Source organism: Anser anser (assembly GCF_964211835.1).
Source record: "Anser anser genome assembly, chromosome: 2".
Taxonomy (NCBI): domain Eukaryota; kingdom Metazoa; phylum Chordata; class Aves; order Anseriformes; family Anatidae; genus Anser; species Anser anser.
The window spans coordinates 124,929,741-124,946,605 of NC_139721.1; the positions used below are offsets into that span (position 1 = coordinate 124,929,741).

The 16,865-nt window shown below is 36.7% G+C and overlaps 1 protein-coding gene across 6 annotated transcripts in view; it reads left to right on the plus strand.

The window, feature by feature from the left end:
- TBC1D5 (TBC1 domain family member 5) overlaps positions 1–16,865 on the plus strand; it is a 320,497-nt gene that overhangs the window by 186,365 nt on the left and 117,267 nt on the right. For all 6 annotated transcript variants that reach the window (XM_083824309.1, XM_083824307.1, XM_083824305.1 and 3 more), the window contains 4 exons: positions 4,085–4,173; positions 5,621–5,671; positions 5,760–5,829; positions 13,794–13,966. In XM_083824309.1, coding sequence (XP_083680435.1) covers positions 4,085–4,173; positions 5,621–5,671; positions 5,760–5,829; positions 13,794–13,966 — 383 coding nt within the window. The remainder of the gene's footprint in view (positions 1–4,084; positions 4,174–5,620; positions 5,672–5,759; positions 5,830–13,793; positions 13,967–16,865) is intronic.

The following is a 16,865-nucleotide window of genomic DNA, read 5'->3' on the forward strand; positions in this document are numbered from 1 at the left end:
ACTGGTGTTGGTTGCATCAGTAGTGCAGTAATTTCAGGAAGGGGTTGCCAACAGGACTAAAAGGAGAGGTAAAGTGCATAACAGGAAATAAATTTGGATCATGAAAAACTGTTGATTTAATATCTCTGAAGTGTTTCAGTATATCATCCAAGTGTTGTGGTGCCCTGCCAAGTCCACAAAATAGCAAACGGTTGTGATTTTCCTCCCTTTTAATGGACACATGTCACATGTATTAGAAGCTTTTCCTTTTTCGTACCTCATTTTAAAAGGCCTTTTTTTTAAATTGATGATCCTGTTAGCTTATTAGTAACAATCTTGATTTTTTGTCCCCCTGCTCTTCTCTCTTTAGATAACATTTCTCTTATAACCATCAGTATCCTTCTCAGAACTAGCTAATAGGAAGAAGTTTGTGGTGGTGACAGGATACTTTTTTTTTCTCTATTATCAAATACCTATGCTGTAGTCAGTCTTCCTGTCCTACCATTTTTCTTGGTTGTTTTTACGATTGACTTCCCATACTAAGTTCCACTAAAGCAAAGCATAGCATATTTTCTTGAAGATAATAAAGGTTACTATTAATTCATCAGGAATGGATCACTTCTGAGATGCTCTCTCCACGGTGACCTGAATACAAAGCTCAAATTCCGAAGTCTATCTTCATATTCAGTATCCATCGTGGGACTCGTCCTGTTGTTCTGTATGGGAATTCCTCTCTTGCATTTTTATGACCACATGCAAGAACTAAATTTGCTGTCATAATTGTGACACTTGGCCAGTAAATGAAAACTTGCACTTACATCTATCAACATCTGTACAGGACCTCATGTTTCTCTTCCAAATATTTGGAAAAAGTTCTAGTTCCTTGGCAATTTGCATCCGTATAAATAAAGAAAACTGAAATTTACAATATTTCATTAAAACTATTATGTAGCATCAGTATATATTCTTAGAAGAATCAATGCTTGCTTAATATGCATATATGCATGAAATTTGTAGTAGGTTTTGTGGTTTTTTGACCAGCATGGAGTAACATTTTATTTGATGGGGAAAGACATTTCCGTCCCCAGTCAGATGGAATAGAATGTTGTGAGGCTGTATTACAGAGATTTTAAAGACAGAATCCTCACTGGGATCATTGAATTTTTAAATAGCAGCTGTAAATACAAAATGTAAAGAGAATAGTATATTGTACTTAAGAATATGTAAAAAATACTATTAGCATTCTTCTGTAAGATTGATGCCAAAAATTCTGGTCCTAGTTATATTGAAAAGAAATAGTGACAATTAAGCTGAATCTCTAGGCTAACCATTGTTCACTCATGATTTGATTGACCTTAAAGAAGTCAATATAATTTTGAAATGCATTGATTCACTTTGCATTGTAGAAATGCTGTATTTCTGGTTTTCTTTCTAAACCATAGACTGTATTATGAAATCAATATTTTGTTGTAGCTGGGAAGTGTCATAAAATTATCTGAGCTCTGTCAACTTATTTATTAACACTAAAGAGTTTTAGTAAACTGCAGCATTGAAAAAATATGTATGCATTGGTGGCTTTTCTTGCCAAACTAAAAATCTCTAAATATTTGAAGTACTCTTGTAACTGAAAGATCAGAGGTATCTTTTTGAAATCCTGATATTTCATCATCTGTTTGTTTTGTTTTTGTTGTATGTGGGCAGCCACATTACAGTTCTACTTTATTATATAGTTGATACATTATTATGTTGGAAGAATGTATGATGTGCTTTTATCTTTTATGACTAATTCTTATTTTATGTCCTCTTTCTTTTTCTTCAACTTACATGTTTACAACTTAGGTGGTAGTTTTATTAGATAGTCAAGTTTTTGGCATTTCCATTTCTCTTATTTCATGTTAGTATATCAGGGTGAATAAAAGATTAGATGTGGAGCTGTTAATTATCTGAGGTCTGTGAGTATATGTGGAAGCATAGCTCATGTTATCTACAGTTTATTTAAATATTTTTGCTATTTCTATTTATCTTCTAATTGTGGACCTATCTCCCTGTCTTTCCTATTTCTTTCTTTCCTGGTACAACTGTAAGACTTTCAGAAATCTGAGGCTGTCAACGTGTAATCTAAATTATATTGTTGTGTTTGGGAATTTTAGATCAGCTCCTGAAATCAAGTGATCAAGTGGCTACATGAGAACCTAGGGTTTAACTTTTTTTTTTTTTCATCTTTTGAAGTAGTCCCTAAAGGTTCAGAAATCAGAAGGGAAAGAAAAGGTCCACTCTTTAGCATGTTTGCTGTTTTTAGCTATGCCCAATCAACGGAATTTGGTATTGCTGCAACCCTGCAGCTGAGGCTATATGAGCAATTGCCTCGGTTCTGAAGAAATGAAAATTGGATTTCCTAGATTTCGGTTGACAGCACACAGAGATAGTTCCACCACCACTCATTTTCCTCAATGTTGCCAAGTATTGGAATTTCCTCTTACGAACAAATGAGATTCATGCATCATAGATAGATAGTGATAGATAATGACCTAGAGAGGGCTTCCTTATGTATCTGAGTCCTCTTCTCTCTGCTCTGATCTACATCTGATATTTCTGATAAAACTTTAAGTCTATTTTGTTGTTTTTATTTGTTTGTTTGTTTGTTCTGTGGTAATGGATCTGCCTGTATCGAGCTGGTAAAGCTAACTCTCACACATTGAGTGCTCCTGAAATGCTACATGTAATATCACAGTTCTACAGTTGACTTTGACCTATCTGAGAGTATCCCAAGAATTTTAATAATATGCTGCCTAACTGAGATCTTAATAGCGTCCAGAGATACTGCCTCAACACAAAGGTCAGAGAATCCAAGCAGGGAACAAAAGAAATGTGAGATCTGCTAAGCGTGTGGTGGAACAGGCACTGTACCAGTTTTTTTGGGGCCGAGGTCTGTAGTTCCCTCCCCTTGGAGTGATCTGTGCATCCAGAGGCAGCCAGACGGGTCTCCATGCTTCATCCCACATCACTAAACGGCTCCCCTCACTTCTTTTTTATGGCTGACCCCCACCCCAATCTTACGTAGTTCCCACCTGCCTTCCTAGTCCACCACTGGGAACCCAACTCCACTGCTGTATCCAAATTTCCCAGATCTTCCTTTTTCCTGATTTAATCTGAGGGAAGGGTCTGAATCTCTCCTGTAGCTGAGGTTTCGTTCTGCAGGGAATTGTTTTACCTGCCAGTGTGTTGCTGCTTGCTAACAACTGTGCTGTTTGTTTGCTGAAGCAGTTGCTTCTGCTCCCGTTAACACATTGGAAATCCCCAGATGAACCAATATAAGTCAAGACTCCTCGTTTATCCCTGGTGAGCACCGATGGGTTGTCCAGCCATGCTTCTAACCCTGTCCCAAGTCCTGAACTATCCGCCACTTTTTTCCACTCTGATTCCTGCACGGTTTTATATTTTGTCTATATCTGGATATAGATTGTATTTGTAAGTAAAAGTCTGTAATGGAACAGTTCCAGGTCTCCTACACATTGTGTTAATAATGTACTTTTTAAAATATTGACCTAATGACTTTTTTATTTAAAAAAAAAAAAAAAGGTGAAAAAGCCCTTTTATTTCTCATGTCCATAGGAGTGGAACTTTAATTTTCTAATTTCCCAAATAGCTGCCCAAGTCTCCTCTAAAGGCTATTGTTATGGTGGTTTTGGAACACTATCAAATTAAAAATAATAATAATTTTAAATTTTGTAATTTGTCGTTATTGCAGATCTGTGTGTACTGTGGATCATGATTGTAATTAATATAAATAAAATTTATATTTATGAATATAGATCTTAGACTAAACTGCCAGGTGCAGGGTTGCTTACCATTGCCAATCTGTTGCCTGTTGTGTTAGAAAACGGGAGAATAACTTTCTTCCCCCGTATTATAGCAGAATAAACACTTGGATTTAATCAGAATTTAAAATAAAAGACATTGATTATAAAACCATTCTGTTAAGAATATAAATGTTCACACTTTTAGTTAGTCTGCACCCAATATTGCAGGCTGCCTGATGCTGTGCTTTATGAACTATTATATGAATGAAATATCTTACAGTACTTTCGCTTCTTTTTATGTTTAGGGTATGCATGAACTCTTAGCTCCCATTGTTTTCATTCTGCATTGTGACCACCAAGCTTTTTCACATGCCAGTGAAGCTGCGCAACCAAGGCAAGCATAATGTTTTATTTATATAATCTTAAAAATTTGCTTCTTTAAAAAAGTACAGAGTTTTCTGGGCTAGAACTTATAAATATGTTCTTTAATTATTTGTTTATAACTAATAAATTAACTTGAGAAAATGTTGCATCCTCTTGCTTTTATGGGAATGTCCTTATTTTGTCTTCCCTACTACAGCATGTGGAAGGAGGTTTTAGTGTAGACATTGGCCAATTCACAGCAATTAGCTGTAGAAAAAAGTGAACACAGCAAACCTACAGGAAAATCTTAATGTTTCACCTCGTTGTTTGTTATCGCCAAGAATGCTTCAGTTTTTGTCATTGCAGAGAGGAAGCAGAGTAGAAAAATACAGTCTTAAAATGGACACATTAACAACTTTCTTTCCTTGTATCTTAAAATAATCAATGTAGATGCATTGTTGTGATTGATATTTCTTTCATTACCCTGCAGTGTTGTAGCTGCAATACCTGACTATGTTTTGTCTTGGTAGTAACATTAAGTTTAGGTATTGATTCTCCATTTCAGCCAAGCTGTGCGTGCACGTGTTTATACGCATGTATAAAATACTACATCACATATGATTGTGAACTGAATTCAGATGCTTTTTTCTTGCCTTATATGTAAAGCTTTTAAAAATAAATAAACCAGTTGCCTGTTTGAATCATTTGTGATATTTAATCAATTTCTTTTCATTTGAATTTTTTGTCATTGCTTGTGGAGTCTAGCAGTGAATAAAAGCCAATTTAATTATATGTGCTATGTATCATAACCTTTTTAGCACCCCTCAATGTGATTGTCCAAAGGCAGTATTAGCATAAGGATGGAATTTATTTACAAGTGTGTGTTTTTATTCAGGGTACATCTTCAGATATCCTGAAATTACCTAGAAGTTGCCGTTCAGTGCAAAGTAACTCAAAATAAGCATGTGTTACACACAGCATTCTGTTCCAGTGCCACTGAAAAAGTAGAGCCAAAGAACAAAGTAGATGGAAAAGAGGTGCTGTCACTGATAAATTGCTGTTAAAGTACAATAAAAATACAGGCTATTAAAACAAAATAAATTAATGTTTTGATACTGCATATTTGACCAGTAACCGTTTTTTTGTTGTTTTGGACAAACAGTGATAGATTGTGCAGCAATCAATTATTGTAGATCAAGCATATTCAAATAATACATTGTGACATTCAGTAATTTGTTATTTGGAGTAATTAGATGGTTACTTCATTGTAGTGCAGACAAGGCAGCTAATTTGTTTTTGATCTTTATAAAAAGGAAAGACTTCATTTGTTCAATGGAGTTGCTCTTTTTAATTAAAAAGGCTAGTCTTCTCATTTGCACTTTATATGAAAGTTGGCTTATAAATACATAATAGTACATGCAGAGCACTGACCAAAAACAAACATTCACATTTGGATTGTTCACTGTTGATTTTTTCAGTGAGGAAATGAAAGTCCTTTTGAATCCTGAATATCTGGAACATGATGCCTAGTAAGTTTTAACAACTTCCTTTACATTTAATTTACTCTTATTTGTAATACATTATTTAACACCAAGTTTCTGGGTTTTCCCCTTTCAGTGCAATGTTCACATGTCTTATGAAGACTGCAGAACATTGGTTTTCAACTTTTGAACATGACAGTCAGAAGGTAAATATTACTCTAAAATGCATTTATTCTATTCTTAAGCAAATGTGGTTTTTAATGTGATTGAAGTAATGTGAAGATGTGAACAAACGTTAGTTTGTTCTCTTAAACAATTTGGTTAAAGCAGGTTCCACCGAGTTAAAATTAAGTTCTTTAGAGGTTTTTCAGAATTAGGTCATAAGCACTTGTGGAAAGTCAGTTGGCAGTTCCTGTCTGTTGAAAGATCACTTTGATATCAAAAGCCACACGTACAGAAGAAAATTATTCTCCTGTTTATGAGAGACACTCTTGTATAGCAGTCAAAAGATTGCTTGTCATAGACACATGTAAGTGCCCCAAACTTGCTTTAATGGCATGTTAAATAAATACATAAAGATAGCGTTTAATATATTGAGGCTTGAATTGGTTTAAACCGTTTTCAATATAAACAATTTGATGTGAAACCAAAATTTTGTTCATAGGTTGACCATCGTAGGTCAGGGTTCATCTTTCTGTGACTTCGTGCTGATGCCACCTCTTTTTTGTTGATGATGATGCTTTTTCTCCCCTCTTTTCTTCTTGGCCTGAGGATATTCTGAAGGAATGTCTGTGCCCCTTAAATCACCAGTGTAGCTATACAGATGCCACTGTATTTAGCATTTTGTTTCTTGGTATGGAAAAACCTTTTCTGTGTTTAGTTTTACAGAACCTTTTTTTTTTACTATTTTTTTTCCTTGCCCTCTCTGAACTCTTTGCAAGGACCATCTAGTCCTTGCCTGTAACCATTTTTCATGCATGGCAGATTTAACAGTTCCCTCTGTCTGTTTTGCCTCAGTCTAATGTTCAAGATTTTCTTTATTTCTACTTTCTTCCTGTCTCTTTCTCTTTTTATGCTTTTCTTCTTTAATTCTGAAAAACAATTTTTGTGATGGGGTGTATGTAGAAGGGTCTAGCAAAACAGCCATATTACAGGTGTCCAAGACTTTCAGTGTATTATATACTAAAAGAGTTGGTCTCCAGACTAAGTTCCAACCTGATTTATTTCAGCATTTTTCACAGACCATAGGGCAAGTAGAGTCAAAAATAAATTAATAAGAATTTGGTCATTTTTGGATGCCCACATGTGTGCACCAAAACCTATACTTGCAAACTGTAATTAGGGAGTGCTAGTTTTAGAGGTGATTTTACCTCTCTGTTGAAAAACATGTTGTTCATCCAAGTCTCACATAAAAGTTTCTATTTTATTTAAATGTTTAAATGTATCTGTGTATATATTTTATAGACATGGAGTGTTGGTATCTTGGCCAGAGCTATCTACAGTTATAAATTACTATTTAGATTTGAGTTTTACATAGTTTTCAGTAACTACAGATAAAGTGTAAGAGATACAAATTTTATGAACTTATTACATAGTCACTTTTATTCTAACAACAAAGCTGCAAGATGTTTCTCTTGAGTGTAACTTTTCAGAATTCAGTGTATTCAAGCATATTTGTTCCAATTTCTGTGACAGAGGTGGTGAAGTCTGAGGCTGATTTTTATTCCAGGAAATAACTAGGTCGACTTACAGATTTACAGTGCTTGGGTAGAAGGTGAAAGTTTACATTACCCCATTACCCTTTCTAGTCCTTTCATGGCATAAAAATTTAACTATGCACAGTACATGGATTAATATCTGGTTGTTTGTTCTTGTTCTTTGCAAACATGTATAATCTTTAATAATCCTTTCTTGTGCGTGTGCCTTTTACAATCATGACTTTGAGGGTTGGCTACATAATAAAGTCTGAGTCTTCACAAATGAAGCAATGAAAGCATGTGCTCTGAGATACATGTTACATTTTATAGCCTCTAACAGTTGGTTCCATTACTCCCAATTGCCATTAGAGGAGCTGCTCCAGCTACGGCATTCCCTAGTGGTTAATGAGAGAAATCTGTCCACATTTATACTTGTGCTATGTCCTAGCCTCTCTTTACTGCTGTAGCATTTGTTTCCTAAATGCATGAATATGTAAGTTGTATTAGTATCAAATACCAGCCATTCCAATTCATGTTGTGTTCAGTAATGTTGTGTGGCAGGATTTGGTGATTTTGTTCCTAATACTTGATCTAAAATTTTCAGCTCTGTTCCACTGGTATCCATATTTAAATTGTTCTTACAGGTGAATCTGGTGCTCTCCTTTAGATAGTATCTCTGAGCTGTACATCTTTTTCTTACTGCGAACCACATCCCTTCAGGGTTGATCATTTATATTTCATGGTGACAGTGGATGGCTGAGCCCATACACTCATGAAATGTTTGCCAAGACTAAGAAGCTCACAAAAAGAAAACAGGTGTTTTGTCCCATGTGGCAAGTCAATATGTAGTGAGGATAGGCATGGGCACAGTATCATGCTGTCCACTTAGCTTCTGTGCTTTAGGCAGAGACAGTGTGAATCATTTCTAGTTAAACATTTTGACAGCTTAGTTGTATTAGTTCATTTGACCATCTTTCTGTTTGGGCTGTTCCTTTCATACCAGTTCGATGACATTTTTTGGAGCAATTTCAACTGTCTAAATGTATCGTCATTTTCTCAACCAAATTGCTTGAGAAGAGACAGCAGACATATCATATGTTCTCTAGTCATTCACCAAACTTCTTCATGGTGTGCACCAAATCATGAGGCATGTGTTGGTTTTGATAATCAGAATCTTTTGACACTTAAACCAGTGTGTAAGACTCTGTCTTTTAATTTTGTAAAGATGACGATAAACCCACAGACAATTAATGGTATAAGGACTAATCTGGGTGACTACCGAGTCTCGTCATTTTACAAGCTCAAATAGGTTGAAAGATTCTAATGTTGAGATTTCTATATAAGGTCTTATGCCTATAATCAAGAAAATTTTAAAAATACAGGTCTCTTGGGTCATCAGACTTATGCATGGTCAAGCTGAAGTTACACTCAACTAGAATAAACCTGAATACTGTACACATTGCAGATGTGTGCCAACTGATGGAACATGCACAGACTGTGAATTCATACAGTAACAGGTTTTTATGATTAGTTTCAAAGATAAATGGGTATGTTTATGCAAAAGGTTACTGTAGACTGGCATTTAACATTAAGGCAATGTTATCATAACTTGAGTGCTTTTCTTGTAGGAGATCAGACATACTTAGTGGATTCCTTTCTTTTTTCTCCACATTCTGGCATGTGACCAAGAAAACATTGAAATGGGTATGAAACAATAATAAGAAATAGCCATACAATAGAGATGCAGAAAAGAATTCAGTAACTTGTTTCTAATGGATTACTTCAAATGATGAACATAGAGGGCATTTAAATGTGAAATAAGGAAATTTTTCTGTCCTTACCTACTTCCCATGGGCTCTCAAATTGGCTGTGGACCTTTACGCACCTCCCATGCTGGCTAATTTCTTACAGGTGTGTTATTGGAAGGATGACATAAGCTGTCCATCATAGAATCAGAATGGTTCGGGTTGGAATGGACCTTAAAGGTCACCTAGTTCCAACCTCCTGGCATGGGCAGGGACACCTCCCACCAAGGTTGCTCAAAGCTCCATCCAGCCTGGCCTTGAACATCTCCTGGAATGGGGCATCCACAGCTTCTCTGGGCAACCTGTCCAGTGCCTCACCACCCTCATAGTAAAGAATTTCCTCCTTATAACTAACGTAAATCCTGGTTTTTTTTTTGTTTTTTGTTTTTTTTTTTTTAGTTTAAAGCCATTACCTCTTGTCCTATCCCTACATGTGACTCCCCAGCTTTCCTATAGGCCCCATGTAGATACTGGAAGGCCACTATAGGGTCTTCCTGGAGCCTTCTCTTCTCCAGGCTGAACAACCCCAAGTCCCTCAGCCTGTCTTCATAGGAGAGGTACTCCAGTCCTGTGATCATCTTTGTGGCTCTCCTCTGGACCCACTCCCAACAGGTCCATATCCTTCTTGTGCTGGGGACCCCAGAGCTGAAAACAGTGCCCCAAGTGGGGTCTCATAAGAGTAGAGCAGAGGGGGACAATCACCTCCCTTGCCCTGCTGGCTATGCTTCTTTTAACGCAGCCCAGGATGTGGTTGGCTTCCTGGGCTGCAAGCACACCTTGCCAGCTCATGTCAATCTTTTCATCCACCAGAACCTCCAAGTCCTTCTCCTCAGGGCTGCTCTCCATCCATTCTCTGCCCAGCCTGTATTTGTGTGTGGGATTGCCCTGGCCCATATACAGGATCTTGCACTTGGCCTGGATCATCATCATGCAATTAAGTAATTGGTATTTACTGCAGAAGGTTTCACAGAACCTTGTGCCTGCTGCCCATCAGCCTCACCACAGTCTCTACCCTCAGCTCCCCAGCTTGCTGCTAACACAGACTATTATCTGCCTTTCTCCTCTGCTTACATGAGTGTTCAGATCACTTCAGCCTCCAAATAACTGAAGGTATTTCAGTTATCAGTTCAGATCACTTCTGGCTGTGTTCAGAGGAGGCAGAATCCTGCGCTTCTTCATTAGAAAGGAGAGCATTGCTGGCCCTTCAGATTCAAACATAAGATACTATGCCATGCTGCCTGACCATTGTTGTCCTGTCAGAGGGTGAAAGGAGCAGGACAGGTAAATTAGTTGCAAGTTCAAGTGAAGAACAGTTGCAGAAGTGCTTCGTAAAAGGAGGGCAGTATGTTTTTGTCCCTTCACTGTTAACTGTTTGCTCTCTATATGAAGAAAAGCCAAGCAAACTCAGACTAGACCCCAGCTCTCTAATTCAAAAACAAGGAGACATATTCAAATGCACTGGGATTAGTAATTATCTAAGTAGTACGCTCTGGATATAGAATCACAGAATCATCTATGTTGGAAGAGACCTCCAAGATCACCGAGTCCAACCTCTGACCTAACACTAACAAGTCCTCCACTAAACCATATCACTAAGGGCTACATCTAAACGTCTCTTAAAGACCTCCAGGGATGGTGACTCAACCACTTCCCTGGGCAGCCCATTCCAATGCTTAACAACCCTTTCGGTAAAGAAGTTCTTCCTAATATCCAACCTAAACCTCCCCGGCGCAACTTTAGCCCATTCCCCCTCGTCGTGTCACCAGGCACGTGGGAGAACAGACCAACCCCCACCTCGCTACAGCCTCCTTTAAGGTACCTGTAGAGAGTGATAAGGTCGCTCCTGAGCCTCCTCTTCTCCAGGCTGAACAATCCCAGCTCCCTCAGCCACTCCTCGTAAGACTTGTTCTCCAGACCCCTCACCAGCTTTGTTCCCTTTCTCTGAACACTCTCGAGCACGTCCATGTCCTTCTTGTAGCGAGGGGCCCAAAACTGGACACAGTACTCGAGGTGCGGCCTCACCAGAGCTGAGTACAGGGGAACAATCACCTCCCTAGCCCTGCTGGCCACACTGCTTCTTATACAAGCCAGGATGCTGTTGGCCTTCTTGGCCACCTGAGCACACTGCTGGCTCATATTCAGCCGACTATCCACCAATACTCCCAGGTCCTTCTCCGCCAGGCAGCTTTCTAACCACTCATCTCCCAGCATGTAGCGCTGCTCGGAAAACAAAACAAAACAAAACAAAACAAAAGCACCTTCTTTTCTTTCCTCTTTCAAATCTGACAGAAAATCTAAGTGTTTTTACTTCAAATTATTTGGAGCATTTATTCTTTACATTTTGGGTGTGAAAGGGGAGGTTTAGGACACCTACTTCATTTGTTGACATTGCAGGAAATTCAAGGTTTCTGCAGCTTGTTAACTATCCCTAAGCAAGAGATGGTTTATCTTCATTTGCTCTGGTGAGCCCTTCCTCTTAGTGGCTAGTACCACTAGTTTCTGATGATCTTGCATCAGAGTCAACACTCTTACTTTTCTCTCTTCTTAGAAAAGGGAATAGAAATCCTCTTTTCAGACTCACAGATGCATTTGATTTAATTAACATCACAGTAGACTTGCATTTACTTTCTCTGCATGTTTTTTGCCTTATATGCTAAATTTGATGAATCTGTTTTATTTGAATATGAAGTGGCTCTTTCATGAAGGTCATTCTTTCAATATTTCTTTAAATGCTTATTCAAAGATGCCTTCTTTACATACAACCCATGATTCACATGTTCTACATAGCTATTATCATGCTTTCCATCATAGAACTGTTCAGTCTGTATATTCTTCTCTGCTTATAATTAACAACTGAAAAACAACTGTTTACTTAATTAAAAAGTAAATTATAAAAAAAGGAGGAGAAATATCCTTTCTCAACTGCAACTATAAAGAATTTCAGTATTTAAGTAATAGGCAGTATTTCATCATAGCCCCTAAGATGCTAGGTGTTTTATTTTAAATTTCTGTTTGGCAGAACAGAAGAGTTTTTTTTGAATGAAACAGTGCCATTTCAGTGAGCTTTATTTGACAGTCTGTGAGGGAATTTTGGTCAAGTGATTTGCTAGGGCATCTGAATTGAATATCTTTTGCTACCACAGCAGCATGGCAAAACCACTGTACTGTAATAGACAGATCAGTCCCTTTGCTGAAGTTGCCATAGCAAAGCAACAATTACACAGATTTCAAGATATAATTTATCGGATCCTTAAATAAAAACATTTTACCTGAAATCACTGCTCAGCACCGTACAGTATTTTTTGCAGTGCAGAAATGGAATAATTAAGAAAAAATCTTTCAAACAGAAGAGATTAACAAAAAACTATTTTTATTGAATTTGGGTAGAAATTATTAAATGTTCACTGCCCTTTTTAATATTAAACAGTGTTAGAAATAATTGTTAAATATGGTTACATCTCTTCCTCTTAAAATGATGATAGAGAATGGGACTAAAGAGGGTCTATAACTACAGGAAACGACCTTGGGAATAGTTTGTACAACAAAAAATACTTTCTTTGTTATTGAGTGTTGGAAATAATACACTCTTCACTGAATTTACCCAAGTGAATGTCTTTCAACAATTTTAGAAGTATTGAAGTCATCTGAAAGTATTAACCCTTTGACTTTAATAATGCTTCTCAGTGAATATACTGAGCAACAATATAGAAAAATAACTGTTTTTTTAAAGTGAAGCTTTCAGATCTGAGGGTCAAGGTGACAAATTGAAAGAAAGTCTTTGCAAAAATCTCTCTTCAAACTGTTTCAATTTTTCCTCTTCTGTAACTTCAGCATTGTTCTGGACAGGTTAATTCTCCATTTGCCTTTCCCCTGTCTTTCTCTTGTTAGGTCTGATTTGTTCTTTTTTATTCCTCACCCTCATTTTTACAAATTTCCTGTTTAGTAGAGTTAATTATTTGCTGCATTTCTTTCTAGCATTCTACTTCTTTTTAATAACAATTCACTCTTCTGCAAAAAGAACAAATTTAAAGTCATATCACATTCAAGTATGCTAATATAGTAGTTTTCTTCCTCTGTTTTCACCTGTGTGTGTCATGTTACAGATCATGACATAGTTAGCACAACCTTTCAGTCCAGCCAGCTGCATCCTAGTCCTGAGGTTCATCACACTCTTCTTTGGTTTTAAAGGTTTTCTGATGCTTTATTAAAGTTGTGAAGATTTTGAGCCACTTGATTTTCTGAGCAAGAGAAGCCTGTTGAGAAAGTGTTGTTCAAAAAATAGTTATTTGCTATTTGGTATGCAATTTATTGTCCTCTAAGGGCATATATTCTCTCCAGTGTTACCATTCATACGCATTTCTCTGGACTGACAAGTACTAAATAAAAATAAAATAAAGCTGTCAACACTTTGTCAAAGTGTGAAAAGTAAAGCAGGTACATAAATTGGACTTGGAGAAGGAGGGAGTAAACTGTGGAACACCCAGGAAGGGGAATCCCACAACAGGTGCCCCAGAAGGAGAAACTTGACATTACTCTTCTGCTGGAAAAAAACAGTCTATTGGTGTTTTTGTGTTTATTTGAAAGCCAGTGATAGTAAGAAAAGAAATTTCTTTCACATAATTAAATAATAAAGGATGATGGTTTTTTTCCTCTTTTTTGTGTATGCAGGAGAAAGATGTGATGATTACACCTATGCCATTTGCAAGGCCACAGGACTTAGGCCCGTCTATTGCTATTGTAACTAAAGTAAACCAAATTCAGGATCAGCTGCTGAAGAAACATGATATTGAGCTGTACATGCATCTGAATCGACTGGAAATTGCTCCACAGATTTATGGACTGTAAGTGTTTACAGTGCATTGTTTAATTTATTTCCTTCTAGATTTATTTCATTGTTTGAGGACATTTTAGTCCTGAAATTTAAGATTAGAGGAATGGCAGGAAATATAAGTACTTTTTTTCTCTTAGACTTTACTGACAGCATTACAGTAAATGAAACCACACGGTTGTATTTGTGACAGAGACATTCCTAATGCAGATAAAAGACATTGAGCTATATATTAGAGAGCTTGACAAAGATTCCTAGTGCAGTGATGAAGTACATACTGAAGGGGGAGAGGGAAAGTTTAATCGTTGAATGGTTTGTTTGCTTAATTTTGTCACCAATTCAGTATCAGTGAACTTTTCTCTATTCCAGTAATGGAGGTTTGGATACTGGCAATGCAGGCATGGTAGGGCACGTTGAAAGTTATGGCATGGTGGTAATAAAGTTTCTGTATGTGGAGTCAGCTCAGGTAGTCCTTGTTCTGTTAAAGTGACTCACATCCATTCAGGTAGCTTTGTATTGTGTGTCCCCAGTTTCTGGGGGCTTTTTAGGTCAGGTGTGACTTTGGAGGTGTCTTTGTCCACAAATGTTTTCACAGCATTGTATGCAAACTATTTATGGCTGCTGTACTCAATTTGGGTCAGTATAGAGCATGCAAATTGTAAGAATCATGAGGAATTGTGAATTGCCTGTGATTTTGAAAAATAATTTTGCCTTCATAGTCTGGAATTCTAGACAGTTGATTCATTTTGATCATTCCTTAAGGAGCAAGCTGTATTTACAGTTGCAGTGACAGAAAAATGAGACTTGTACTTTTTCTAACTTTTTGCAATGATTTAAAATTAACATTGACTTTGCTTTAAATCAAAAAAAAAGTTTCATTTGTAGGTTTGAATTGCCATATGTAATTGTGAATTATATTTAACAACTCAATTGAAAATGTGAAAAGGAAGGGAAAATGAGACTGTGTAAATGTCAGGCCATAACTGCAATACTTGCAAGTAAAGTCTAATTTGATGTTACTGTAAACTGGAAAAATGCTGAGACATAGTACCGCCCTCAAGAAAACAGTCAAACTGAGACTAAGTAGTAGTCCTGAGCTTAAAAGGAGCATAGGAAGATAAACATAATTCTTGAAAACTTCAATAGTTTTGATAGGAATGGTCTACAGGCAGAGGAAGAATAAACTAAGGAAACTCAAGGTATTAAAGTATGAAGAGGACAAATTGTCTTGTTACAGTATTTTTTGCATAATGTAGAGTTGTGAGTTTTCTTAATACCTTCAGTAGCCTAGAAGAGAAGGCAGGCATTGCTAATCAATTTCAGGAGTGGCAATGAATAGGTAGGTGGTGTAAATACCAAGGAAAACAAAAAGACAGTGCTTCTTTTTTCTGAAGACTTACGAAAACATACAGAAAATAAAGTAAACCTCAGAGATTTGCAAACATATTCTAGGGCAAAAGTAATTTGTATTGTAGGTATTCACTTCAGTTTAAGATTTTGCCTTTCAGTAAGAGAAATAATTGAAAGAAAAAAAATTAGACTTTAGCTCAAAACATGACATTATAATAGCGGAGGAACAGTGCAGTCTGGTGTGGCATAAATAGAATTGAATCTGAATAAAGAAATTTACAGTTAAAGGAATGAATTATGAGAGAGATCTTCAGGCTGACTATCAAGAAAACCTTACTAACAGGGAGCTGTTAGACTGTAAAGTGATATATCAAAATTAAAAAAGGAAAAACCATCAGAATATTTTAAAGACAGACTCTCAGAAGTGGATATTATTATAAAGAACAAGTCTGCATTGGCAGAAGAGGAAAGTAGGCTGCAAGTGAGGTCATATCCTTCTCTGACTTCTGATTTAATATAAAGAACAGGAGAAAAAGAAGGAGAAAGGAACATGATTGTTGTATTATTCTCACCTTTAATGATGTCTGAATTCTTCAGAACAACAACTTCCATTAGTGAACCAGCTTGACAGACTCAGGTGCTGGATCTTTTCCTGTATTTAACATTTCTTGAACTAGAAACAGCATTTCTTAAACATAATAGATTATTAATAATTGCTCAGTATAACCCAAATGCAGAATTTATGTAAGTTTTTGTTGAAATATATTGTTTTCCTGAAGTTTGTTGAATTTGGCAACAGTAAAAATTTGTATGTGAATCATTTGAGTGATTCGTATCACTCAAAAAATACACGCATGGTAGAAGGAAGACTAGGAACTCCCTCGAAAGATAAAATGGAGCTGCTGGAGAAAAGTACCAACACAAAAGACTTCTATGTAGTGGTAGTCTTCCCTAGCCTGAGCAATTTATGCAGTCTACTTACTTAAAAATGTAGTATTTTATACTTTGCATCTGTTTATAACTTTTTGTGGAAAGATAGAAACAATTCTTGTTTACTCTTTGTATTTTCATACTGTTGATTTCAACCTTTAATGTTTACAAGTAGTCTTTTTTTTTTTTTTCAAACAATAGACTGGGACATCAGGTACCCTAGTCTGCTGTACAATTCCATGTTCAGAAATGGTCACAAAATTTTCACAAAATTATGTTTACAGGCTTACAAGAGCAACTTTAACAGGCATTTCCATACTTGTGGTATGACTCATTAAATGTCATTGCTGTCCAGTGGTGCAAAAGTGTTACAACATTTTTGTGGAAAAGTATACTCATTGTGGTGTTATGAGATGTTATTCCTCTGGAACCTGTGGTGTCATCTGTGATTTAAAAGAAAACTTATTTTCTCTGGTACTTTCTGTTTTGTGAAGTTATAGCTCAGGGAGTGGATTGCTTTATCTTCTAGCGTGCAGCAGGCTCCACGTTACCTGGCTTATCTCATTTCCTTGCTGAGCAAAAAGAGAACCCCAGTTAGGTCTACTAAGGTATACTAGAGTCCAGGCTATGCC